The sequence below is a fragment of the Pan paniscus genome, chromosome 1, assembly GCF_029289425.2.
Source record: "Pan paniscus chromosome 1, NHGRI_mPanPan1-v2.0_pri, whole genome shotgun sequence".
Classification (NCBI taxonomy): Eukaryota; Metazoa; Chordata; class Mammalia; order Primates; family Hominidae; genus Pan; species Pan paniscus.
Genome location: NC_073249.2, coordinates 104,274,326 through 104,302,229, shown reverse-complemented (window position 1 = coordinate 104,302,229; position 27,904 = coordinate 104,274,326). Strand labels below are relative to the sequence as shown.

Below are 27,904 nucleotides of genomic sequence, written 5' to 3'. Positions count from 1 at the left end.
CATGTGATATGGGCCCAGGTGGACACCTGCACATTCAGTGGATTGCATTACAGGAGAGGAAGCCTGAGTTCAGGAAACTCAGATCTTTTATTTTTTATTTATTTTTATTTTTTTTTTCTTTTAGGCACTTTTTATTTTCCAAAAAAAATTGTCGTTAATATATAAACATCTCATTCTCTCAAAAAATTCTACAACTATACAGCTGTTTGCTCCATTATTTGCATAGGAAATGACCACAATACAAAAATAAGAGGGAAAAAGAAGCAAAACAGCAACCGATTTATGCTTTTCATGTAGGTGTGTTTCCACGTATAAACATTTTGAAGCCTCTTACAAAATTATTTACATCGTTTGTCATCTATTTACATCTTTTAAGAGCAACTTTTCTAACAAACAAAACTATAATTTATCAAGTTATGAAAATTGTCTTCTAAAAAAACTTACTATATTACCACAAGATAAATAAAGATAATATTTTAAAAACAAAATTAAATTTTCATTTCAATTAAGACCCCTTTTGGCATTTTGCTTATTTATTCTGCCCTTTGGTTAACAGCATCAGCATCACATTACTATTTTATATTGCATATATGTAGCACTTGCTTCCTTAAGTTTTCAACATATCATTTATATTTAAAGGCAGACAGAGTCAGTATTAATAGATTAACTAAACTGCACTGTAATTGAGATAAAATTACTGTGCCTCACTGTGTATTACATGCAAAATCCACATAAATTGTCATTTAACCAACAGTACTGCACGAGCGAACATCTCGATATATGAAAACTGCATCATCAATTCAACGTTTCGGTACTTGAAACTGCATCATAAATGCAACATTGTCATATGTGAAAACGACATCCTAAGTCCTTCTTTTTAAAAATGACATTGCGTTTAGCTTATTGTAAGAGGTTGAACTTTTGTATTTTGTAACTATCTTTAAGCTCTTCAGTTTATAATTCATATAAAATGCCTTTTGTATTTAAAATAATCCTATTTTATTCAGTGCATGAAATTTGCTTTTTTAAAGTTCATTTGAACGATTATTCCTTCCCTCTAAAGAAATGATTTTGGTAATGTTGAGAGGTACCTTACCACAAATCCTAACTGTAAGTGTATTCATGGTTATTTTCAAAAGAATTATGACTCTTCCCCAAAAGAATCCTAAAAAACTTGTAATAAACCTATAAAGCTGATTTGCATATTTACAAAATTTTGAATAGCAAATATAGGCAACTCATATATGTATATAATTTTTAAAAACCCACACATTTGTTTAATGGCCATTTGTGAATTGCCAGGTACACTGTATCTCTAAGGAATTACCTACTATTGAAAAAAACTACTCAATGCCAAGTAAAATCTTGACATACAATCCATTCTTCTTCTGGTGCCTGCCAACTGATTTGTTTACTGAACACTGTCACATTAAATGATGGTGCCTAGGTAAAAACGCTGCACACACTCCCCTCCACCCCCACCCCTTACCCATGTTGAGATGTGGCTGCCTGTCATGAGATGAGATCTGCTTGAGTAAAGCCATATACATTACAGCAAGCATTCCAGATTCTTAAAATGACCAAACACTTTGGTATTAATACAATGTATTCCCTGTTTTCTCAAATATACAAAATATACATTTCCAGTTTTAGTTGTGGTTTTCTTGTTTTTTTTGTTTGTTTGTTTGTTTTGTTTTGTTTTTACACAGGAATAGTTAGGTCTGTCATTTGAGGGAGCCCAGGGGACCTGGAACGGGTCACACGGGCAGTGCTCAGTTCTGGTGCCTCTTCATATGCAGGGCCAGGTGGTCAGAGCGCGAGAAGCTGCGGTTGCACACCCCGCACTGGAAGGGCTTGGCGCCTGTGTGCTTCCGGTAGTGGCGGGTCAGCTCATCCGATCACGCGAACCTCCAGTCGCAGCCTTCCCAGGTACACTTGTATGGCTTTTCACCAGTGTGAGTCCTCAGGTGAGCTTTTATTTTTTTTTATTTTTTATTTTTTATTTTTTTGAGACGGAGTCTCGCTCTGTCGCCCAGGCTGGAGTGCAGTGGCGCGATCTCGGCTCACTGCAAGCTCCGCCTCCCGGGTTCACGCCATTCTCCTGCCTCAGCCTCCCGAGTAGCTGGGACTACAGGCGCCCGCTACCACGCCCGGCTAATTTTTTTTTTTTTTTGTATTTTTAGTAGAGACGGGGTTTCACCGTGTTAGCCAGGATGGTCTCGATCTCCTGACCTCGTGATCCGCCCGCCTCGGCCTCCCAAAGTGCTGGGATTACAGGCGTGAGCCACCGCGCCCGGCCCTCAGGTGAGCTTTTAAATGAGAAGACTTGGTATAAACTTTTGTGCAACCAGGGTAATCGCAGTAGTGGATGCGTCGTTTCTCCAAATCGGGGTTACTCCTTCTATTGTATCTGACAGGTTGCATGTTTTGTGAGTTAACTGGCAGGGTGGTGGGTAAATTTGGATTGTGAATTGCCAGTTTAGAAGCAATTGTAGCAGCATAGGATGGAGGTGGGGTTAAATTCTGGAGCATCTCTGCTTGTCTATCTGGACTTCCAGGCTCTGAGCTTGGTGGTGACGGGGGAAAGTAAGTGGCCTGTGGTGGAAGAAACTGACTTGGCATTGTGTATGTGCAAGGGGGCATGCCCTGGAATTGTTTCACTGCAGTCTGCGGAACAGCAGAGGTGTGTGTGTTAAGGCCTGCCATGGCAGCTGACATAGAAACATTAAGAGTGTCCATTGCTGCTGTCTGATTTGTAGAACTGGGCATATCTAGATCCGGTGTATTCAGTAGCTGGTACAGGTGGCCCTGCTGGGTAGGGACAGAAAGATGAAGATCTGGTGTAGGAAGTTCTTGTTTGATGAAAATATTGTTCACCTCTGGAGCTGCGGTCTGGTGTGAGCTGAATATACTGGTGAACTCAGGGAGGGCCTGGGTCGGGGCCGGAGGAGGGGCAGTCGTTTCACTCTGGTGGCTGAAAATGGCAACAGGTTCTGTCTTGATGTGTGTTACGCACGGTCTCTGGGATTTGTAGAGGCCAGTTCTCAGGTGAGTGATGTCAGGGAGGAAGACGTTCATGTTGATACTGTAAGGTAACCCTTCAGTGTCAGTGAAGAACTGGTCTACGACTGAGGCGCTGTCTCGTCTATACTTTTTATGCTCTGGAATTATAGGAACTGGAGGAAGCTGAGGTGTCAGATACTTCTCCATTTCACATCTTGTCTGGACCAGCTCCTCTGGAGGCAGCCGCGGGCCGGTGGCGGGCGGCTGGGCCGGCTGCGGGGCCTGCGCGGGCGCGGGCGCGGGCGCGGGCTGCGCCTGCGGGCGGTGGTGCGCGTGCTTCAGCTCCTCGCCAGGGGAGAGCGCCGCGTCGCGGGCCGGATTCGCGGCGCCCAGCACCAGCTTGAGCTGCGCGAACACCGGCTCGTCCTGCGGTGCCGGCGGCTGGGGCACGGGTCCCAGGCGGGCGCTCATGCTCAGCACCCTCGTAGCCATGGGCACTCGGGGGCACAGCTCCAGGCGCGGGTCGGGCGCACTTCCCACCTCGCCCACGCTGGCTTGGGCCGGCGAGCTCAGCGCGGGGCTGCCGGCGGAGGAGGGGAGGTTTCGGGTGGACTCCTCAGACAGCGGCAGGCAGTTTTCCAAGGCGCGCACGAAAAGCAAAACTCTTCCGCTCTTCCACACGTAAACGCCAACGTCCTCAGGGCGGCCACTTTCTCCCGCCCCGCCCCACCGTGCTCTCAGGCTTTCCGGAGCCCGCTCCCGCCACCGCCGACCTCCGCGAGAGAACTGCGAGCGCACGTACCTGCCCCGCGACTCGAAACTCAGATCTTTTAAAATGGGCAATAAACATGTGCCCGCTGCCCATTGCTCCAGAGGGAGACTTTATGACACTGGATCAGTAAGAATGTTTGTTGCACCAGGGAGAGACACTATATTTTTAAGTCTGTAAGCAAACCTACCCTTCATTATGGAGGAAAAGCCTCTATCCTTGAAAACATACTCCCAAAGAGCAGTCAGTGCCTGTGCTCACAAGGAGTACAGAAATGTGAGAGACCCATGGAGAATTGTCTCCCGACACATCATTAAATATTATTCTTAAAATGCAAGGATGGTTTAATGTTTGAAAATATAATAAGACAAAGAAAAATAATATAATAAAATTCAACATCTAGTGCTGGTTGTTAAAGAGAAAACATTTTTTACAAATAGACATATTCTTTACTTAAATATCTATTCTAAAGCAACAAGAACTGTCATGTTTTACAGTGAAACCCTGTAGACATTTCCATTAAAATTTAAACAAAATAAGGATGTCCATTATAATTGTTATTTAACACTCTTCTGGGAGTTCCAGTCAATAAAATAAAAAAGAAACATATGTAAAAATTGTAAGCAATGAAAGCCATTATTCTAAATGATATATTTATGCACAGACAACTCAGGAGGATTAAAGGAAAAACTTTAAAATTAATGAGGTCAATAAAGAAACTACAAACTAAAAATACTTTTTAAAAATTGTCCACATTGTCCATATGCCAACAATAACCAGTTGTTTTAAACAATGTGAAATCATAACTATTTATATAAGAATCTATTCCCAATAGCCTCCAAACATATAAAATAATAGAAATAACCTGAACAAGAAAGAATGCCACATTCATGAGGACAAATTCAGTACCTGAGACATGCAAGAGAAAATATTTAAGAAGAAATAAATTACAGGTTCCTAGATGGAAAAAAGGAATTCTGTAAAGATATTAAATACTTCCAAACTGAGTTGCGGATGAAACTAGATTCTAACTACATTCCCACTAAGATTTTAGGACAGAGATTTGATAAAATAATTTTTAAATGTATGTGGAAGAATATCACATGATGATAACAAGTTTCTAAAAATAAAGAGTACTAAGGTGGGACTCATCCTTCTAAATATTAAAATATTCCATAAAGCTACAGTAAAAACTTCAACAAACAAATAAAAACAGAGTGAAATTACAGAAAAATTAGTAGGTAGTGCAATGGAGAAAAACAGAAACCAGAAACAGGTTTGGAAACCAGTGGAGAAAGGATGGTGTTGAGTCAACTGTTTGTTTTTTCTTCAAAACAAAACAAAAAACTTAGAACGGTTCTCTTATATCAAATAATTTCTGGATGTCAAAAGTTATACTTTTAAAATAAAACCATAGAATCTAAAGGAAAATATAGGTGAAAATCTATTTATTGGGTTGGAAAGACTTCCTAAACACAAAATCAAGATAGAATAAGTCACGAAGGAAAATAAGAATAGATTTAACTGCATAAAAATAAAAATCTGTATATCCCAAAAGTCATTATAATGATATTCAATAACTACAATAAAATATTATTTAAAAAATAACAGACATATTCAACTATAGAAAACAACATCAGGTAGAGTTTACAAGTCAAGCTACAATTGATGTGCAAAAAAGTTCGTGTGTTATTTATGATGTAGAATAGATGAAGGGCGATAGACTGAAGTGGCTAGGAGCATGGGAGCAAATCCCAGCTCCCTTACTTGCGAGGGGCTTTCATCATGCCTCAGTTCCATCATCTGTAAAATGATAACAATAATACTATGACCTCACAGGGTTATTGGGGGAATTATATGAGAAAATGCAGCTTGACCCAGAATAAATACTAAATAAATGTTAGCAATAGTAACATTAGTTGAGGTATAGGGCTATAACTATTAATCGTTACTTTTTTTTTCTCTTGACTCACTATCTCCCCTCATCTAAATTAGGAGCAAGTTGAGAAACAAATGCAGGAATCCAGCTGATGAACATCTATCTATAATCCTAAAGGTTGGCCGGGCGTGGTGGCTCACGCCTGTGATCCTAGCACTTTGGGAGGCCGAGGCGGGTGGATCACCTGAGGTCCAGAGTTCGAGACCAGCCTGACCAACATGGAGAAACCCCGCCTCTACTAAAAATACAAAATTAGCTGGGCGTGGTGGTGCATGCCTGTAATCCCAGCTGCTCCGGAGGCTGAGGCAGGAGAATGGCTTGAGCCTGCGAGTTAGAGGTTGCGGTGAGCCGAGATCGCGCCATTGCACTCCACCCTGGGCAACAAGAGTAAGACTCCGTCTCCAAAAAAAAAAGAAAAAAGAAAGAAAAAAAAGAAATCCTAAAGGTTGACTAAACTGCATTAGAGAAGCAGCTCAACCTGTGGCTACAAGCCTACCACTTTTCCTTCAGAATTAAACACTTCCATCCCCAACTGCATGTCTGCCCTCTGCAGGAGCAAGAACATGCCAGAATAAGTGAGTCTTGTCAGACAGAGAAGCTGACCACATAGTGGGGCCCAACCAGCCATTCCAAGGAGATGAAACACAAAGCCTCAGGGCGTCGCAGAATTGCTGTGGAGAGTGACTGAACTGACACCTCTTCCATCTCAGCAGCCAGAGGAGTCACTCTGCCTTTGGAAAGAAGGAAGGAGGGGATTGAGAGAGGTGACAAACGAGGGTTCCATTTACATGTCTCCTTCTTGGTCATTGAAGAAGAGCCCCTCCCTCACAAGGAAAACATGAGGTGAGAGGGCTGAATATTCCCTCTCATTATCTGGAAAAAGTTTAATATGAAGCATTTATAAAGGAATATTTTACAGCCATTCAAAATTATGTTTTTTTGAAAGAATGTTTATTTTTTTGCCTCAGGCTCCCAAGAAGCTGGGATTACAGGTGCGTGCCACCATTCACAACTAATTTTTGCATTTTTAATAGATACGAAGTTTCTCCATGTTTGCCAGGTTGGTCTCAAACACCTCACCTCAAGTGATCCTCCTGCCTTGGCCTCCCAAAGTGCTGGGATTACAGGCATGAACCATTGCGTCCAATGAAAAATGTCTCTTAACATTAGACAATTGTTACAATATAATATGGAGCAATTGAAGGGACTATTGTACCATCTCTACCATATTGGCAGAGAAAAATTTTGAAAGAAGTACACTAAAATGTTAAAACTTGATTACCTTTTGGCAGTAGACTTATGGGTGATTATAATTTTGTATAGTTTTCTGTATTTTTGAAATCTTTCACAGTTTTTGTTACTTTGATATTTAGAAATAAAGAAATATGATGAGCTAGTAGCTTCTTAAGACACTTTCGATCCCTCAAACTAACAAGGCATTAATTTAAAAGGACTTAAAGTGCATGATTTACTTCTTGGCAACAGGTTTTTAGAAATGTGTCTGGAAGAAGAGGTTTTTTCTCCTCTTTGTTTCTATATCCATATCAGTATATTTTTATAAGCATGCATTACTTTTGAAAATAAAATATAAGCTATTAAAATTTGCATTTTAAAAAGTATTTAAAATATAAACTTTTATATCAAGAAATAAGAGAAACAAAGCAAAGTCAAATATACATATACATAAAAACTTCAAAATTTATGGCTGAGTTTAGATATACCACAATCCACCTAGAAGATAGGTATTTATACCAGGGCTCTATTTCTGTGTGATTCAAGGGCACCAAAAGGGCATTATAAATATTAATAAAAACCTCAAAAGCTAAACCACATTTTTATGGAGTTAGGAGCACAAACTGAAATAATTAATTTGAGAAGGAGACGGTGGTATTTTTCTATGGTTGTTTTGTTTTGCTTTTACTGAGAAATCCAGTAGTTCCAATTCTGTCACAAAAAGGAAAATTGTATAGCTTGTTGTTTTGAAAATGGGTGATGCGGCCGGGTGCAGTGGCTCACGCCTTGTAATCCCAGCACTTTGGGAGGCTGAGGCGGGCAGATCACGAGGTCAGGAGATGGAGACCATCCTGGCTAACATGGTGAAACCCCGTCTCCACTAAAAATACAAAAAATTAGCCGGGCGTGGTGGCGGGCGCCCGTAGTCCCAGCTACTCAGGAGGCTGAGGCAGGAGAATGGCGTGAACCCGGGAGGTGGAGCTTGCAGTGGGCCGAGATTGTGCCACTGCACTCCAGCCTGGGCGACAGAGCGAGACTCTGTCTCAAAAAAAAAAAAAGAAAAGAAAAGAAAATGGGTGATGCTTGGGCCAGATGCGGTGGCTCACGCCTGTAATCCCAGCACTTTGGGAGGCCAAGGCAGGCAGATCACGAGGTCAGGAGCTCGAGACCAGCCTGGCCAACATAGTGAAACCCCGTCTCCACTAAAAATACAATAAATTAGCCAGGCGTGGTGGCGGGTGCCCGTAATCCCAGCTACTCGGGAGGCTGAGGCAGGAGAATCGCCTGAACCTGGGAGGCAGAGGTTGCAGTGAGCCAAGATTGTGACATTGCACTCCAACCCAGGCAATAGTGAGAGACTCTGTCTCAAAAAAAAAAAGAAAAAAGAAAGAAAAGAAAACGGCCAATGCATGATTGTGTCAGGCCACACACAAACATGCAGAGGATCAAGAATATTGTTTTCAGCACAGAATTTATATCTAAATGTCTAGTTGCTGATCTAGTCCTTAGGCCCTCCAGGAGTTAGGTCATCAATTAGGTGGCAATGTAAATTTGTACATACGTGTTTTCTAAAACCTGACTCCCATAGCTGAAGAATATAAAGGAAAAACGTAACTGTGTAACTGGTCTCTTGAAAATAAAAACCAAATTGAATGAATGGAAAGGATGGGCATTTCTAAGATGAGGCTGCTGGATGGTGAATCCACGGGGACAATGATTAGAGGGGACAACTCAGCAATCCTACCTTCCAGCCAGACTGCATTCCCTGTATAGGCCTGAGAGCTGCTGCATTAAACTTCAATCATAACGGGGCTGTGTTCCATTTACATAGCACATTTCATCCCGAGAATTTGGAGGACTTTGTAGACGTTATCACATTTATCTTCACATCACCCGCTGAAAAGCATGTTGGAGCAAGTGTTATCTTCCTTTCACAGGCTGGGAAACAAAGGCACGTAAACAGTTCCTCCATGTTCCCTGATGAGCCAGAGAGGTAAAGAAGAGACAGTTGCATGTTTTTGTCACTGCGAAGGAGCCAGGCCAGCACACATTGAGGGTTGAACTTTGCCTTCCATTTCAAGAGGAATCCCATTGATGATTAGATAAAGCATCAGTATCAGCAGGTAGAGTTAGCAAATGGAAAGATGTGTAAGGGGCTCAGGAAAAGTCCATTGAACAGCATGGAGAGGGGGTTTCCTTGACTACTTAGATGCCTGAAATTCTACTAACAGAGTTCTTCCTTTAAATTAAGGCACTGCAATTGGAAAAGTCTAGTGTAAAGTATGAATAGCGCTAGAGGCATACTACCTTTCATCACTTTCAGCTATAGCATTGCAATATTGATTAATTTGTTATATTTTGTATCTAGTTATATTGCTGGTTAAATCCTGAGTCTCAATGGAATGTGACACAGGACAAATAGATTTGATAGAAGAAGGAAGTATTAGGATATGTTCTAAAGGCTTAAATCATTTTCAAAAAAGCTACACACTAATTAATTTGATTAACTAACTAGAAAAATACGCCCAGACTGATTCTGATGGAAACATAAGTGATGGTGCTGATTCAAGTCCTGCTGGCCACTCACCAGCTACACGTCCTCATGCACGTCAGCCTCCCAAAGCTCTCTTTCTCTCCTGTTCTGGGAGGACAATTGTGCAGTATGTTGGTGGAGATTCCTTCAAGGACAAATCATGACACAAGGATTGAGAACACGCTTGGGCAGAAATCCCAGAGAGCAATGAGAGGGAATGGTAAGTGAGACAGAAGGGACAGGAGACAAACCAATAAAGTGGCTGCCATGAGGTTACCATGAGGCCACTGCTGTCAATCTTTTTGAAGACCCTCTGGGAGACCTGGGAACCTACCCCAGAATTGTCCCACCATGGGGAATAGGAAGTCAAGAAATTTTCCCAGAAATTCCTACCCCTCAAAGGTTGAGGATCACTCCTGGACTGAGCACCTCTAGCTTAGCCCTCAATTTACCATCTTCTCAGGAGGCGAGGGCACCCTCTCAGGCAAAGGGACACAGCTGTCATGCCATCTGGCCTGCATGAGACCTCCTGGAGTAGGCAAGGAGACAGAGAGGGCACCAAAGGTATTCACTGCATGTATAGCCACTTCTTATAGCTGTTGAGCTCACACAGTCACGGAGAAAAATATGAATACAATGTGCAACATAATGTTAGGCACATAATGAAGGGCCAATAAATGGTAATTGTGGTGGTGAATGTTGCTATATTTTTTAAAATCAAGGCAGGCCTAGGTTTAGTGTCATAGCGAAGGAGCCAGGCACCATAGCCAGAAGCCCCTGGGTAGGTCTGGGAAGTCCTAGGAATTGGGAAAGGTGAAAATAGTACAGGTATGGGGCTGTAAAAGGCAAACTTCATGTCCTGCAGTGTTCTGCCTGTGGCTGGTCCTGAGGAGCATTGGTGGGTCAGTTTGGCCAGACCTCCAAAGAGAGCCACAGGAAAAAAAGAAGGCTAGAGGTCCTCATGACCCACCTCCCAAGATACAAGCAGACACTTGAAGTGGAAAATCCCTGCCACTCTGTAGGACAAGAACTACGTGGCCAAAAAGGGAAGCTGCAATAAATAGTTCTGGTTTAACCTGGGATGCATCACAGCTTCTCCAAAGTTTTGCTTTGACTTTAGGCCCAATTCAACCAACATGAAACACCCACAAATTAACTCCCAGGAAAAACATGGCTCTTTGAGAAGAGAACTGACACTTAGTAAGCAGCTGAGCCTGTCAGTCCAGGTTGCAGGATGGAGCGAGTGAGCTGTCGGCGGGCACAGTGGCTTGCACTAGCTGAATTCATTACTATTCCCTTTGTGTAGCCTTGTGCTTTGACCACCTGCATATATGGAATAGGACGTACAAAAGAAAACTGTTTTGTTTGGCAGGTGGGAAATCATTTCAATTGAGATATTTTTTCTGTTTACTCAAGTAAATATAAAGATGCTTTGATTTTCCACAAAGAAAGAGTTGTTATCCCTATTTGAATTTATGTTGCTTCAAAAACAAACATCTTACTTTTAGTATCAGAAGCAGACCATTCTGTTCCTTAGGGAAGCGACATTCTTTAGTAGACTGGTGGGAGACTTGTAGAATATTAAAAGGATAAGACAAATTCCAGAATAAATAACAGGGAAAATTTATTTTCTGAACTCTAATAACTATGATCTGTTCCTACAGTAGAATGGGCATTCAATAACTGGAACATGAAGGATTGGCCTACAGGGAAAGCCCAGGGTGGTCTGGGACCTCCCTGAACCTCCAGCAGATCTCATGAGACTGTCTTTAATTATCCTTTTCTCTCTCTCTCTCTCTCTCTCTCTCTCAGGCCTACAATGAACACTGTGTGGGGAAAAGAAAGAGAGATCAGATTGTTACTGTGTCTATGTAGAAAGAAGTAGACATAAGAGACTCCATTTTGTTCTGTACTAAGAAAAATTCTTCTGCCTTGAGATGCTGTTAATCTGTAACCCTGGCCCCAACCCTGTGCTCGCAGAGACATGTGCTGTGTTGACTCAAGGTTTAATGGATTTAGGGCTATGCAGGATGTGCTTTGTTAAAAAAGTGTTGAAGGCAGTATGCTTGTTAAAAGTCATCACTATTCTCTAATCTCAAGTACCCAGGGACACAATACACTGCAGAAGGCTGCAGGGACCTCTGCCTAGGAAAGCCAGGTATTGTCCAAGGTTTCTCCCCATGTGATAGCCTGAGATATGGCCTCATGGGAAGGGAAAGACCTGGGAAGGGAAAGACCTGACCGTCCCCCAGCCCGACACCCGTAAAGGGTCTGTGCTGAGGAGGATTAGTGAAAGAGGAAGGCCTCTTTGCAGTTGAGATAAGAGGAAGGCATCTGTCTCCTGCTGTCCCTGGGCTGACCCTCTCCCCACTATTGCCCTATTGTCCTGCCACATCCTCCTCTCCGAGATGGTAGAGATAATGATCAATAAATACTGAGGGAACTCAGAGACCAGTGCTTGCCGGTCCTCCGTAAACTGTAAGCTGAGTGCCTCCGTAAGCTGAGCGCCAGTCCCCTAGGCCCACTTTTCTTTCTCTATTCTTTGTCTCTGTGTCTCTTTCTCTTCTCAGTCTCTCATCCTACCTGATGAGAAACACCCACAGGTGTGGAGGGGCAGGCCATCCCTTCACTGGACAGAACCAATGTACTTCTTACATATATTGATTGATTGATGTCACATGTCTCCCTAAAATGTAGAAAACCAAGCTGTGCCCCAACCACCTCGTGTACATGTCATCAGGACTTCCTGAGGCTGTGTCACAGGTGCACATCCTCAATCTTGGCAAAATAAACTTTCTAAATTAACTGAGACTTGTCACAAATTTTGGGGGTTCATAGTCCTAAAGTCATTATCTTATTTAATGGAAAAGCATTAGGGATGTTTCTACTAACATCAGAAGCAAGACATAAATATCTATTATCTCTGCTGCTGTTAGAGATATTAGCCAGTGCAATTAGATAAGAGAAATCAGTGAAAGGCATAAGAGTGACTAAATGAGTGGTAAAACTATATTTGCAGATGATATAATAATATATGTGGAAAATCTCAGAGAATCAATAATAAAACTAACTCAAACAATAAAATAATTTACTGAAGAAGATGGATATAAAATTAACATAAAAATCAATAGCCTTCATATAAACAAACAGGGGACATAATGGTAGAGAAAACACCATTTAAATAGCATCAAAATATATGTATTTATGAATAAATATAAGTATTTATGAATAAATTTAATGAGGTATGAAAACCTATGCATGGAAAATGTCAAAACACTCCTAACAGACAGTAATAAAAACTTGAATAAAAGGAAAGACATTCCCAGGTTCTTGGATAGAATTATAGCTTTATGAAAATACCACTTCCCCCTAAGTTAATTTATAAATGTAATACAATTCCATCAAAATATGAACAGGCTATTTTCTGGAGTTAGAGATTTTGATACTAAAGTTCATATAAAAAAAAAGATGGGTAGGAATGAGGTAGAAAAACACTGAAAAAGAAAAGCTGTAGTGATTAGGCTTACCAGAAATTAAAACATTTGATAAAGCCTGGAAAATTAAAACAGAGTGGTACTGGAGCACAGAGAAATAAAGAAGCCAGTGGAAGAGAATAGTCCAGAATTAGACCAAAATACATATGGAAATTTAGTATATGATGAAAGTGGCATCTCAAATCACTAGGGTAAAACATACCATATAGCAGTATAAACTCCAAGTGGATTAGTGATGTAAATATAAAAACTAAAACCACATAGCATAGAAAATAAATGGCTACATTATTATTTAGCCTTGGTAAGGAAAAGCCTTTCTAACTATGATTTAAAATCCAGGGGCAATTTTTTAAAAGATTAATAAATTTGACTGCATTTTTTTGTGTGATGAAAACCACCATAAACAAAATCAAAGAACAACTAACATATTGAGAGAAAATATTTGTAACATACACTAGAGAAAAAGGGCTAATATTCCTTATACATTAAAAAACCTTAAAAATTGAAGGACAAAATCCTGAGATGAAAATGAGGAAAAGGCATAAACAAATAATTCATTTGAAAAAAAAAGGAAAAGTTTCAAAATGGCTTTTAAACATGCAGAAAATGCTTAAACTCACTGATAATTAAGGAAATCCCCTTCTCATTTATTGAATTGGCAAAAATAAAACAAATATGAAAATACATTCTGTTGATAAGGCTTGTTGGTGAAGCTATGGGGAAATGGGCACTTTCCCTGTTAGAAATGCAAATTGGTACAACACTTTTGGAGGGATATTAGGCAATATCTAACCAAAGTGCACATACATTTCCCTTTTCACCTAGCAATCCCACTTCTAGGGTATGTATCTCTGACAATACAAAAATGTATATGAATAAACTTGCAATTATCATTTATAATTGCAAAACACTGGAAACAACTTAAATGCCCATACACAGAAGAGTGCTTGAATAAGCTGGAACAATAACATGGAGTACTATACAAACGTATAAAACAGTGAGGAAAGTCTCCAGAGTGGATATGGGGTGCTTTCCATGACATATTAAGTAAGGGAAAAACAACAACAAAACCCAAACCCAAAAGATGTGATTTTGAGTTATGTGATTCCTTGTGTAAGAAATCAGATATAAGAAAACACACAGGTATCTGATCCTTTATGGAAAAAAAAAATCAAGAACAATAAACAGGATTTGAATAAACTCAAAGTATCTACCTCAAAACACTTATCAGCTACAAAGAGAAATACAATAACTGTATAGTTGTAACCACCCAATGGGTTCTTCCTGCCTGCTCCCCAGAGAGAGCCAATTTATCAAGACAGGGCAATTGCAATAGAGAAAGTTTTACACATATAGAACTGGCTAAACAGGAGACTAGAGTTTTATTATTATGCAAATCAACCGCCCTGAAAATTTGGAGACTATGGTTTTTTAAAGATAGTTTAGGAGAGGGGGGTGGCTAGGGAATGGGTACTGCTGATTGATTGGGGGTGCAATCATAGGGGTGTGGAAAATGGTCTTCATGAGCTGCTAAGTCCACTTCTGGGTGGAGCTGCAGGACCAGTTTGTGGGTCTGGGTGGAGCCATCCATTTTCAGAAACGCAAAAATCTGAAAAGGCATCTCAAAAAGCCAATCTTAGGTTCTGCAACAGTCATGTTATCTGCAGGAACAACTGGGAAGTTGCAAATCTTGTGACCTCTGGAATAATGGTTGGTAATTATTTATATCTACATGTTAACAGAATTCAGGTTCCTCTCATCCTCCTAACCTGGTGGTCTTTCATCAGCTTTACACAAAGGTGGTTTAGTTTTGAGGAACAGATACAATCTTTTAAACTATAAACTAAATTTCTCCCAAAGTTAACTTGGCGTAAGCCCAGAAATGAGTAAGGCATTTTGGAGGTTAAAAGCAAGATGGGGGTCGGTTAGATCAGATCCCTTTCACTGTCATAATTTTCTCACTGTTATAGTTTTTGCAAAGGTGGTTTCATAATGGAGAAAACAGCAGACACTAACCTAATGGAGTGCTCAAAATAAATAACACCATTAATAAGGCATATATCAGCATCATGAATCCCTTGGCATGATGTGCTGAAAAGGGATACAGTATCATTTCTGCGGTATTCTTGCCAAAATGGCATGACTTCACTCTAATCATGACAAAACATTAGACAAACCTAAAGTGAAGGACATTCTACCAAATTACTAATCAGTGTATTTATAGGTAGACAGGCATAAGCAGGGCAGGAGTGGGCTTTTCCCCCACCCACTAAAAATGTCAGGTGATAGTTTGGCAGTTATCACATTGCCTCTCTAAAAGTGATAAATTGGCAGCCAGCACCAGGGAGAGGCCTTTTCCTGATGGTCCACACCTGTTGCACTAAAGAGTGAACTGAGTATAGGTGCCAGGGAAACACAACTTCCTAGACATGCGCATTAGGAGATAAAATGGCAGGGTATGACCTTCCAAGGGCACGCCATGAGAAAAGGGAAGAAAGCCTCTAATGGGCATGCATACAGCTTCCTAAACACAGTGCACATGCTCATCTCCCAAGGGTAAGGAGGGCTCTGTGCATGAGGGCAGCCTACTTTAAGGGAAGAATCATGGGAAAGAGGCCAGCCTATAAAGTCTTAGGATCAAGGTTAAACACTACTCTTGACCTTCACATGCCCACTTGGGTCTCTTCCAAGCATAATTTCCTTTCTTTCCTGTTCTAAAGCCTTTTTAAATAAACTTCCACTCCTACTCTGAAAGTTGCCTTGATCTCTTTTTCTGCCTTATGCCCCTCAGTCAAATTCTTTCTTCTGAGGGGGCAAGAACTGAGGTTGCTACAGACCTGTATGGATTTGCCACCAGTAACTCAGATACCTTCCACTGGTAACAATCAGTATCCTTCAAAGAGTGCCAAAGTTATGAAGGATAAGGAAAGACTAGGGAACTGTCACAGATTGGAGTCAACTAGGGAGAAATACAACTCAATACAATGCGGGGTCCCGGATAGGCTCCTGAGGCAGAAAAATGATATTTGGGTCTATGGCCATACCACCCTGAACACACCCAATCTTGTCTGATCTTAGAAGCTAAGCAGGGTTAGGCCTGTTAGTACTTGGATGGGAGAAAAATGATATTTGCAGGAAAACTGGTAAAGATCAGATGAAGTCTGTAGCTTAGTTAATAATATTGTACCGATGTCAATTTCCTATTCTTGATAATTAAAATGATGAGAGAGATTCAACATAAGTGGAAGCAGGGTAAGGGATTAAAGGAACACTTTCTAGTGTTTTTGCAATTTCTTAAAGTCTAAAATTCATTCAAAATAAAATAATGCTTTAAAACCAAAAATAAATAAATAAAATGGGTCTCTTCTATTAAGCGTTTTCTAGAAACCTCCATCTTTCCACCACTCTCCTATAAAAGTTTTAAAACATTTTCAAAAGCCACTTATCACTATTCTTAAACTGCCAGTGATCAAAAGGGCAGCCTCGCGGGTTGCAAATTAGTGAAGAAGAGAAAGCTAGAAGGAAGAGGAAGTGGAGCATCTGAGGGAAAGATTTTTAAATGAACTTCTTTGTGTTGCTAAATTTATTCGTATCCTGGAATGGGCTACAACCATCACAAGGACATAAAAATCATCAGGTAAATTCAAGGACTTTTAAAAAATGCATCTAATCACCTCCTGTCCAAAACATTCAAGCTTAACCTTTCTCTTGAAAATGCAATCTGCTCTTTACACCCTGCCTGCATACCAGATTCTGAGACCTAGATTGCCACAGGAGCAGAACCATCACCTTGTCCTGATTCAATAGGTTCTTGTTACATTATCAGCTTAAGATCCTGGGGTATGTGGAGATGTGCCTATTCATTACTGAAGGAGTTCATGCACAATTTATGTCCTTCACATAACTTTGTCCTTAAAGGCTATTTTCTGAATCCATTTCAGTTATGTTTTCCCAACAGCCATGTTAGGAGGTGACTGTTGTTTTTGCATATTCAAAGTAAAAGAAATGAGACAAATATCTCAAAATGATTGAGGTGCTCACAATAAAAATGTAGTGGTAAAGATAGTACCAGATCTCGTGTCTATAGCTTCTGTGCCCTCTTTCATAGTCCAGAGGACTGAGCTACTCTAGCAAATGGGTATATGAGAACTGGTGACCACAGTTAATCCAGCTGACATGACACCAGCCATTACATTCAAGTGCAGTGATGTATTTTGCATTGCTCAGCTCTTTCTAATTTTCAAAGTCCTCTTCACATATTTCATTGAATTTGATTCTCAAACCACATTGTAATGTAAGTAGAATAGCTATTTCCTTTTAGTAATCGTAACATCATGCCATTCAATATATAAATAAAGCCCCTTTATTAACATTACCTTATCTAGGTCCCACTAAAAGAAAAAATATAAAGTAGTAGTGTCCCCATTTTCTAGATAACTGAGGCTCAAAGATTGACTGGTCCAAAGACACCCAGGCAATGAAGGGGAAGATGGAATGTAAGAGCAAGTCTTTTTGACTCATTATCCAGTCATATTTCCCCCACTGTGCAATAGCTGCATAGCAAAATGAAGAAAAATTACAAGTTTCTGACTATGAGTCCAAAAATGAGTTAACATGTGATTTTATGCTAGAAGATAATCTAATGAGGTCACTCTGCTTAGCTGCTTAGCTACCGCTGTTATCCCAGTGGGACTGGGCAAGAATAGAACCAAGTCATGCAAGTAAGAGTAGCACCTGATTGGGCACTGGGCTTGGATTCAGGTTGTTATCTCTATGGATAGCTGTGCTTCACTGAGGAACCATTCCAAAGATGTTAGAAGAGCCAGATAGAACCTACATTAATTCATTGGTTAAAGCTCAGAAATAATCATGAGGTCTCTGAGACAGGAGACAATTAGACATAGGATGGCTCCTATTATACACAAAATTTCATTGAGTCAGCTCTCTCCGCTTTACTTCTTGCCCTAGTATATCTTAAATATGTGGTTTTCCCCTTGCCTAATCCAGGAGAGCTGGATTTCATAACTAACAAGACTTTAGACTTGTGCTTCACCTTTCAGCATGCTTCTGGGTTCCATGATGTCCCAGAGTCTACGTGCTTATGATTAAAAAAAAAAAAAAAAAGAAACTGAAGAGGGACCCCAGTCTGCAGGAGTGAGATGGGCATGGGAAGAATTACATTTTCTCTGGTTCCTGGGTATGCTGAAGATGACATCCAGGAGAAAACTTCTGGCCCCTCAAACTGCCCCATAGCTCAGCCTGCAGGCTGCGACTTACAGTGACATCAGCAACATGATGGATTCCATCGCCAGCAGTCTGGACTCCAGGAGGCGCCCCAGGCGTGGCTGATGTGCACAGGTAGGAGCATGTCCTCTGCGTGGCCTCTGCACTGGAAGAGCTTCAAGGCCTTTTCCTCCAGGGCTGAGGGGATTTGTGTTTCACCTCTGTTTGTTCTTGTGTACTTCTGTTTGGCGAAACTTTCAAGCACGCAGAGCAACATTCTGATAGATAGTGCAGAGAGGAACTGCGCAGCATCCTGGAGCCGAAGGTTACAAGGAAGAGACCAAAACCGGTAAAGTCACGGATGTTGTGGCCCGAACCTGTAAATCCAAACAATCTCACAGTTACGAAATGGAAAATTTGTGGGGAAAAACAAATGCTTTGGTTATTACAGTGTTACTACATTCATAAAATGTATTTCATTTGGGGGAGTTTACACAGGGGGTAATGAGATTTTTGCTTTATGCGTTATTTATAACTGCTTAATCCAGGTACTGTGGGTTATTTTTTTATTCCTTCATTTTCACAGCTACAAAACACTTCAGTATTTCTAATGTATTTCTGCTTACAATACAGATGTTCTCCATTGTGTTTCTAACTACATTTCAACCGTTATGATCACGTTTATTTGTTTGTGTCAGCACACAAGCTGGGGTTGAATGTGCAACACACAATAGTAAGGCTTCAAGAAGCCTGTAAAAAGGCCTCTTGTGCTTTCATTATCAACAAATTAAAATATGCTGTGTGGCACTATCTTTATCATCAGTGGTTTTAATCTTTGGATAATTCCCCTACAGTTGGGTAGGCAGAGCGACAGCCCTCTCTCAGTGTAGAAAGACTGCATGCCTTAAAACAGCACTTTTCAAGATGACCATTTGGAAGCAACATTTGGAGAACATTTGGGTTATGTCCTCTAACTGAATTTCCAAGCTGTTGGTAACGGACTAAAGAAAATGTAGTCTGTACTGAATACTAAGAAAGCAAGAGTGTAAGAGCCTTGAAGGTCATGTGTAAATATTGACATTTTATTTTATTTAGTAACCAAACTGGGGCCCTTGCATTGCTTATCTAGCCATAAAAACTCCTTACTCACTTTCACTGCCCTGCAGATTGTCAGGGAAAGATCTGATCTGAGCAGCTGTGGGTGCTCTTCCTGCCATTGCTAACAAGACTGAATTTTGTTTGTGCAAAATCTGAGTCAGAGGGGTGTTCCTCCCCTCTCATCTCCACCATGGACTGATGCACCTGATTAGGTAACAGAAATTTGTGGGCTGAATGCTCATGTAGTGACATGAAAGCCAAGATGCAAAAACAGTCAGAGAAAACAGCCTCCCACTCACTCAGAGTCAAGTCAGGTGTCTAAAACCAAAGTTATCTGGGGAACCAATAACTGGCTAATTTGGCCAGAATACCCTTCTCTGTGTCCTCAGCAGCAGTGTGAGGAAGAAATACCAGCATGTCCTCAGGCCCTGTACCCTTCTCAGAAACCAGGACTCTACCTGCAGAGCTTAATCAGGGCCATATTCTGAAGGTGAGATGCAGGCAATGGCCAGGTCTCTCCCCCAGCAGCAGTGGCTAGAATGCCCCACACACTTAACAACTTCCGGGACACATTTGACTGTTGACCTACAACAGCATTGCTTTCCTCTGCCAAAGCAAAGAGCTCTGCTCATGTAGAATAGGCTGGCAGTTTGGTAACTTGCCAGAGGCTCCTGTCTCCCTACAGTGAGGTCACCAGAATTGCTTCCCTCCTGAAACACAGTCGATTGAAATGAAGGTCCAGCAGAAATTAGGGGCCAGTGAGTTAAACATGGAGGCCACTTCCAATGGTCTTTAGCCTAAGAGGTTTTCTCCAAGTGAAAAGAAGAAAATTGAATATGGGAATAAAATGATCTTTTAATGCTTCATAACTCAACTCTCTGACTTACCTCAAAAAGAGAGAAATAGTGTAAAAAGCCAACACTGTTTTCTGCCCTCTAAATTTGAGTTTTGAAAGGTGCTCCTCAAATATTAATGATCTGGTTTCTGTGCCCAAATAAATGTCATGATTTACACCTCATGCTTATGGTTGCAATCCTAATCACCCTTCCCTACGCCAGCTTTGTAAGTCTTGCCCAGTTCCACTACTGAAATAGTGCACTTGGATTCAAACAACACTCAAAAACCTTGTTTTTTGTTTTGTTTCATTTTTAACTATTACTGAGTGGACAGGGTCAATCCCATTCAAAATTCCCAAGTAGACAAAATCTGTCTGTGGCCCTTCCCCTTCCCCTCACCTTCTTGGCCGCCTCCCTCCATTCCCACTGATGAACTTCCAAGCTTCCTACAGCTCCACTAGTCCTTTTCAACCAATGGAAAACAAAGCAGTTTCCTACATTAGTGTATCTGCCTTCATAAAGTAGTTTAGTGTTTTGCACAAACCAAGAGAATGTTCATTTTAAAAGCAGGAAAGAAAGATTACAGATGGAATGTCAGACACCAGGGCACCTGGATAAAATATAATTTGGGGCAGGGGAGTATATTCTCATTGTCCCTAAAGTAGATGAACCAGTCAAGTCAGTACCCATAAGGTAGGCTTGATAAATCTCAGGACCAGGCACCTCCACCCCCAACAAACACACACACACCTTTCCACTGTAATGTTTTAGGCATAGTGTATTGTAGCTCTGCCTATCTACTCAGAACCTAATGTATTCACATGAAAGTAAACTAACAGAGTCTGGCTGTCCTGGTGATTCTCAAGACCCTATTGCCTCCTCACTTACCCAAAAGGAAAGGAGCAGTAGGTTTTTTTTGTTTTTTTTTTTAATTCAAGAAACCAGTAAAAAAAAAAATGTGTTAGTGTTTCTCCAAAACTTCTAAGTTAGAGTGGCACAATTCATTTTTTTTTTATAAAGAATTTGATTAACTCTGGTTAGCCCAGATTTGCTTCAGCCTAAAGCCCAACATCTCTTTTGCAGCGTGGTATCCTTCAGTTGCTCATACTTGAGCCAATAGAGGTGGGAGGGGAGATGGAGAAGACTGGTTTTATTTGAGCTTGTGAAAATGGCTTTTTATCAAGTTCAATGTCGTAAGTTTTCTTCCACAGGAAAGTAGAATATATTTTCTGGTGAGCAATAGTTTTTTATTATATAGAAATGGTTCCTAATTCTTAGCAGACAGGGATTTGAGAAAACAGGGGAGTTCTCCCAAGTCACAACAAATAATGTGATGGTCAACGTGATAGACTATTGTACGCTTTGATAGCTAGTTTCAGACTGATTTTCTGACACATGAGAGAGGAGCAGTGCCTGCTGCCCATGGAAGGCGATTTGCTGGGAGGAGGAACACAAACATCCCCAAAGGCTACCAGGTCAACTGTCATTTTCAAAATTACCATTAAAAGTAGGCTGGTGGGCCGGGCACGGTGGCTCATGCCAGTAATTCCAGCACTTTGGGAAGCCGAGGCGGTCGTATTACAAGGTCAGGAGTTCGAGACCAGCCTGGCCAACATGGTGAAACCCCATCTCTACTCGAAATACAAAAGCTAGCCAGATGTGGTGGCTGGTGCCTGTGGTCCCAGCTACTCAGGAGGCTGAGGCAGGAGAATTGTTTGAGCCCAGGAAACAGAGGTAGCAGTGAGCCGAGATTGTGCCATTGCACTCCAGCCTGGGCGACAGAGTAAGACTCCGTCTCAAAACAAAAAACAAACAAACAACAACAAAAAAACAAAAAAAACACCCACAATAATTAGCTGAGTGTGGTGGTAGGTGCCTGTAGACCCAGTTAACTGGGGGTTGAGGGCAGGAGAATCGCTTGAACCCAGGAGGCTGCAGTAAACCGAGATGAAGCCACTGCGCTCCAGCCTGGGCTGCAGAGCAAGACTCTATCTCAAAAAAAAAAAAAAAAAAAAAAAAAGTAGGCTGGGCATGGTGGCTCATGCCTATAATCCTAGCATTTTGGGAGGCTAAGGTGGGAGGATCACCTGAGGTCAGGAGTTTGAGACCAGCCTGGGCAACATAGTAAGACCCTGTCACTACAAAAAATAAGAAACAATTACCTAAGCATGGTGGTGTATGCCAGTAGTCCAGAAATTCAAGATTACAGTGTGCTATGGCACCACTACACTCCATCCTGAGCAACAGACAAAGACCTTGTCTCTGAAAAAAAAGAAAAGAAAAAAATTATTATTAAAAGTAATAAGAATAGAAAACATAGGCTGTGTATGCTAGATTAACAAAACATTCCCCCTACAAAAGGGGGAAATTTCAATTTTCTATGAAGTTTGAAATCTATAATCATCTGGCATTATTTCCAGGCATGTAGAAAAAAATTCATTTGTCTTTTCATCTGGATTAGTTTGTCTCCATCAGTGTGTACATCAAAAGTACCTGGGGATTCTGTGGGTTTGGGGAACATTTTTTTGTTTGCTTGTTTGTTTGTTTTCAAAATATATGGTAGTATCCCACCACAAATCTATACTAAAATAAAATTTCGCAGTGTATGTCAAATAAATGTGCACTTTGAAAAATTCCCCAAGTAAAGTTTGAGATTGGCTCTTGATTCAGTGACACTAATATAAACACTTTCACTTACTTTTGAATTTTGTGGTGACCAATCTTAAGATTTGAAGCCTACACCTTCTTAACTTGGTCCATGGGGGCACAAAAGGAGAGAGAGTATAAATGCTGAGGATGACCTTAACAAAAGTGAACACAAAATTAAGAGATGTGAACCCAAAATAAAAGCAGCAAAGAACTCTGTCTTCCCTTGTCATCTTTAACTCTGCTCTATCTTGATTCTTCTCTGTGTTTTTCACAGGCTCTTCTTCCTATACCCACTCTGTAAAGTGATTTACCCCATAGCTCTCCACCCCTTTCACCTTGGATCTCTGGTCAGATAATCTCACCTTCCTCTATGGCTTCAAAGCCATATACATTTGACTTCTGAATTCATCTGCTAGGGCAGCCATAACAAAGTACCACAGACTGACTTGGGTGGCTTAAACAACAGAAATGTATTTTCTCACAGCTTTGGAGGCTGAAAGTCCAAGAGAAGGTATTTGTGGCTTTGGTTTCTTCTGGGGCCTCTCTCCCTGGCTGGTAGATGGCTGTCTTTAGCCTGTGTCCTCATAGGACCTTTCCTCTGTGCTGGCACTTCTGGTGTCTCTTCCCCTTCTTACAAGGACATCAGTTCTGTAGAATTATGGGCCACCCTAATAACTCCATTTTAACTTATTACCTCTTAAAGACCCTAATATGGTTTGGCTCTGTTTCCCCATCCAAATCTCATGTTGAATTGTAATTCCCAGTGTTGAATGAGGGGCCTGGTAGGAGGTGATTGAATCATGGGGGGGCGGACTTCCACCTTCCTGTTCTTGTGATAGAGTTCTCACCAGATCTGGTTGTTTGAAAGTGTGTAGCACCTCCCACTTTGCTCTCGCTCTGTTCTGCTGGCCATGAGAATATGTACCTGTTTCCCCTTTGCCTTCCGCCATGATTTTAAGTTTCCTAAGGCCTCCTCAGCCCTGCTTCTGCTACAACCTGCAGAATGGTGAGTCAATTAAACATCTTTTCTTCATAAATTACCCAGTCTCAGGTATGTCTTTATAGCAGTGTGAGAAGGGACTAATACAGAAAATTTGTACCAAATAGTGAGGCATTGCTATAATGAAACCTGAAAATGTGGAAGCAGCTTTGGAACTGAGTAATGTATAAAGGTTGGAGCAGTTTGGAGGGTTCAGAAGAAGATAGGAAGAGAGGGAAGGTTTGGAACTTCCTAGAGACTTGTTGAATGATTTTGACAAAAATGCTGACAGTAATATGGACAGAGATAGCCAAGCTGGTCTCAGATGGAGATGAGGGACTTACTGGGAACTGAAGTAAAGGTCACTCTTGCTATACTTTAGTAAAGAGACTAGTGGCATTGTGGCCCTGTGCTAGAGATCTGTGGAACTTTGAACTTGAAAGAGATTATTTAGGGTATCTGGCAAAAGAAATTTCTAAGCAGCAAAGCATTCATGATGTGGCCTGGCTGCATCTAACAGCATAAACTAATATGCATGCACAAGGAGATAATCTGATACTGGAAATTACATTTAAAAGGGAAGCAGAGCATAAAAGTTTGGAAAATTTATACCCTGGCCATGTGGTAGAAAAGAAAAACCCATTTTCTGGGGAGAAATTTAAGCCAGCTGCAGAAATTTGCATAAGTAAAGAGGAGCCACATGCTAATAGCCAAGACCATGGGGAAATGCCTCCGAGGCATTTCCGAGATGCCTCGGAGGCATTTCCGAGACCTTTGCAGCCGCCCCTCCCATCACAGGTCTGGAAGCATAGGAGGGTTATATGGTTTCATGGGTCAGGCCCAGGGCCCTGCTACTCTGCGCAGCCTCAGGACATGGTTCCCTGCATCCTGGCTGCTCCAGCTCTAGCCATGGTTCAAAGGGCCCCAGATATGTCTTAGGCTGCTGCTCCAGAGGGTGAAAGTTGCAAGCCTCATGGCTTCCATGTAGTGTTAAGCCTGTGGGTACACAGAGGGCAAGAGTTGAGGCTTGGGAGCCTCCACCTAGATTTCAGAAGATGTATGGAAATGCCTGAATGTCCAGGCAGAAGACTGCTGTAGGGGCAGAGCCTTCAGGGAGAACCTCTACTGGTGCAGTATGGAGGGGAAATATGGTCTTGGAACCTCCACACAAAGTTCCCACTAGGGAATTGCCTAATGGAGCTTTGAGGAGAGGGCCACCATCCTCCAGACTCAGAATGGTAAATCCACCAACACCTTTAAGTTCCATTATTTTGGAGCTTTAAGACTTAATGACTGCCTTGCTGGGTTTCTGACTTGCATAGGGCCTGTATCCTCTATATTTTGGAATGGGAGCATTTACCCAATGCCTGTAACCCCCATTGTATCTGGGAAGTAACTAACTTGTTTTTGATTTTACAGGCTCATATTTGGAAGGGACTTAACCTTGTCTCAGAAGAAAATTTGGACATGGACTTTTGAGTTAATGCTGGAATGAATTAAGACTTTGGGGAACTGTTGGGAAGGCATAATTGTGTTTTGAAATGTAAGAAGGACATGAGATTTGGGAGGGGCTGGGGCAGAATAAAATGGTTTGGCTGTGTGTTCCCACCCAAATCTCATGTCTAACTGTAATTCCTAGAGTTGGGGGAGGGGCCTGGTGGGAGGTGACTGAATCCTGGGGGTTGACTTTCCCCTTGCTGTTCTCCTGATAGAGTTCTCGCAAGGTCTGGTTGTTAGAAAGTGTGTAGCGCCTCCCCCTTTGCTCTCTCTCTTTCCTGCCAGCCATGTGAAGATGTGTCTGCTTCTTCACCTTCCACCATGATTGTAAGTTTTCTAAAGCCTCCCCAGCCATGTTTCCTGTACAGCCTGCAGAACTGTGAATCAATTAAACCTCTTTTCTTCATAAATTATCCAGCCTCAGGTATGTCTTTATAGCAGTGTGAAAACAAACTAATGCAGACCCTGTTCCCAAATACAGTCACATTCTGAGGCACTGGGGGCTGGGAATTCAACATATGAATCTGGAGAGACATGGTTCAGAACGTAACAACTTCCAGTTATATAACTTTAATGCTACTTGATGACTGGCTCATATATTTGAAAAACTTTCACATGAAAAAGGGACAAGACAAGGACCAATGTGTGGAAGGTAAAAGCTGAAATTTTCAGCTGAACAAAAGGAAGACCTACGTGATAATGAGGGGGGTCTAGTTATTACGGGCTGCATTCCCTGATAGTGTGTCCCTGCCACAGGAAGGGCACAGCAGAGGCTGAGTGGACCACTATTGTGCCTGTCTTTGGGGAAATCCAGCATAAGCCTCCAAAATCCCTTTTCCTCTTTTAATTTGATGACATTAATGAAGGAATATGAGCTCACAGGGATTAAATCAAGATGATTAAAACAAAGAAGTAGAAAATATGATAACACGTCCACAGTGTGTCTACAAACATGGCATAATCAGATATGAGAAAAAGGATTTTTGTGAAATTTTAAAGTCACACCCTCCCTGATATGAGCAATACAATGGCAAGCAAGGTAGGAGAGGATGTGTTCTTTATCAAGAATGTGAGGCCTAGGGTAAAGCTGGCAGGTAAAGGTGGAGCAAGACCAACTAAGAAGCATCTTTCCCTGGAGAAAACTGTCACTCATCAAGAGGATGTCCATGGCAATCTAAGTGGAAATTTTCCCAAAGGGACTACAAATGTCAGAACCCAGGTGATTTGACATCAATGAATCTTCCTGAAAGCCCCTTGGGATGTCATCTGATGACATGAGTTAGCATTGGTGGACTAGGGTTGGAAGATCTGACTTGAGAGCCAATTTCTCTGTGTACACTAGTCAGCTGACCTAAGGTGTGTCATTGCCTTCTCTGAGTCTCAAGCTCCTCATCTGTAAAATAGAAAGAATATGGCCTTACCCTGACAGCATATTGTAAAAATTGATGAGATATGATTTAACTATAAATGTGCTATGAATTTAACCATGCAATTTAATTTATGTAACTGTGAATTGTAGATTATTATTTAAATATGTGGTATTAATATTATTGTCATGTTTTCATTTTGCCCAATGTGATTGTCAATACTGTGTGCTATAAATGTAAGTGAGCTCCTCATTAGATGCAGCATGAAAGATTCTGAGGGATGCCCTTTGATAATTTGATTCGCTCAAAAAGATACAGACTTCCTAGTCACAATGGGGAAAGTAATCCAGTGGAGGTATTCATATTCCAAAATACCACTGGGAGATACAAAGGAATAAAAAATTAAGAAATTCCATACATCAGAAGGACAAGAGCTCTTGAGGTTCTTTCAGTGGACAGTGGTTTTAGACTTCACTGTGCATTAGTTCTGTCCAAGATGCTTATTACAGATGAAGGCTCTCCTTCACTAGAAGCCCTCCCCATCACTACTCTTGATTGCATGGTTCAGTAGGACAATACTTTGAAAAACATTTCCCTGGTGAGTGAATTCAAACCCTCAGAAGAGGGATTCCATGCTTCATACAACACTATGGAGGCTTTGAAGTGTTTACCATACTTGGGTTCTATTGGCAATATCCAGGGGTGACTTGGAGTTTCCTTAAGGTTCCTCTCAAAATTTCCCATTTACTTAACTCCAAGATATGTCAAAATAAGCATTCAAGCTAGGTAAAAAATTGGTGCTTGTTAGACAAAGCCGCTTCAAGACAATGCCCTTGATCCTTCCTCCTCTCCAGGGTGCCACCCTAAACCCCTCTACCTAGAAATTTTGGATTTGCCAATTGCCCAGAAGGATGAAAGCCTCACAGTGCAATCATTGTCAAGTCCTGCTGAGCTGTGTGGGAGCTGGCTTATGTGGAACTGCCTGAGCTTCTCAGGGGCCTCCTCCTGGCACATCGAGCTCAGATGAAATGGAAGGCCTCAAAGCCCCACTCACCCCACCCTACCCACCTTCATTTATACCAGTTCACAGAAGAATAAGGAAAACAGACAAATACCATATCTGGAAGATATCTCCAAAGACCTAAAGCCCTAAATAGGAAACTGAGAAATTTGTGGGAACCTTTAGAATTTTGATCTCTTCATACACACTGCTAGTCACTGTTACTGAGAAAGTAGCAAGACCAGCTTTTTCCATTCATTGTCATCTGCTCTTGACATGCTGGA

General features: G+C 41.4%; 1 protein-coding gene and 1 long non-coding RNA gene across 6 annotated transcripts in view; one reads left to right on the top strand and one right to left on the bottom strand.

The window, feature by feature from the left end:
- LOC129394502 (Krueppel-like factor 5) overlaps positions 1-27,904 on the bottom strand; it is a 73,201-nt gene that overhangs the window by 21,258 nt on the left and 24,039 nt on the right. For 2 of the 5 annotated variants that reach the window (XR_010112636.1, XR_010112635.1), the window contains exons 5-7: positions 22,827-22,929; positions 22,291-22,390; positions 8,689-18,571 (exon numbers count right to left, since the gene is read on the bottom strand). Coding sequence is in view for 3 of the 5 variants with exons in the window: in XM_063606058.1 (XP_063462128.1) it covers positions 2,272-3,495 (1,224 nt within the window). In the remaining 2 variants the exon portion in view is untranslated. Of the gene's footprint in view, positions 1-247; positions 6,443-8,688; positions 18,572-22,290; positions 22,391-22,826; positions 22,930-27,904 lie in introns of those variants that run through there. The other 3 variants (XM_063606058.1, XM_063606042.1, XM_055102171.2) reach the window with 3 other exon arrangements.
- Positions 1,876-27,877, top strand: LOC134730757 (uncharacterized). The gene is made up of 3 exons (XR_010112710.1): positions 1,876-1,967; positions 2,184-2,304; positions 25,176-27,877. It is a non-coding gene; the product is annotated as an uncharacterized LOC134730757 (long non-coding RNA).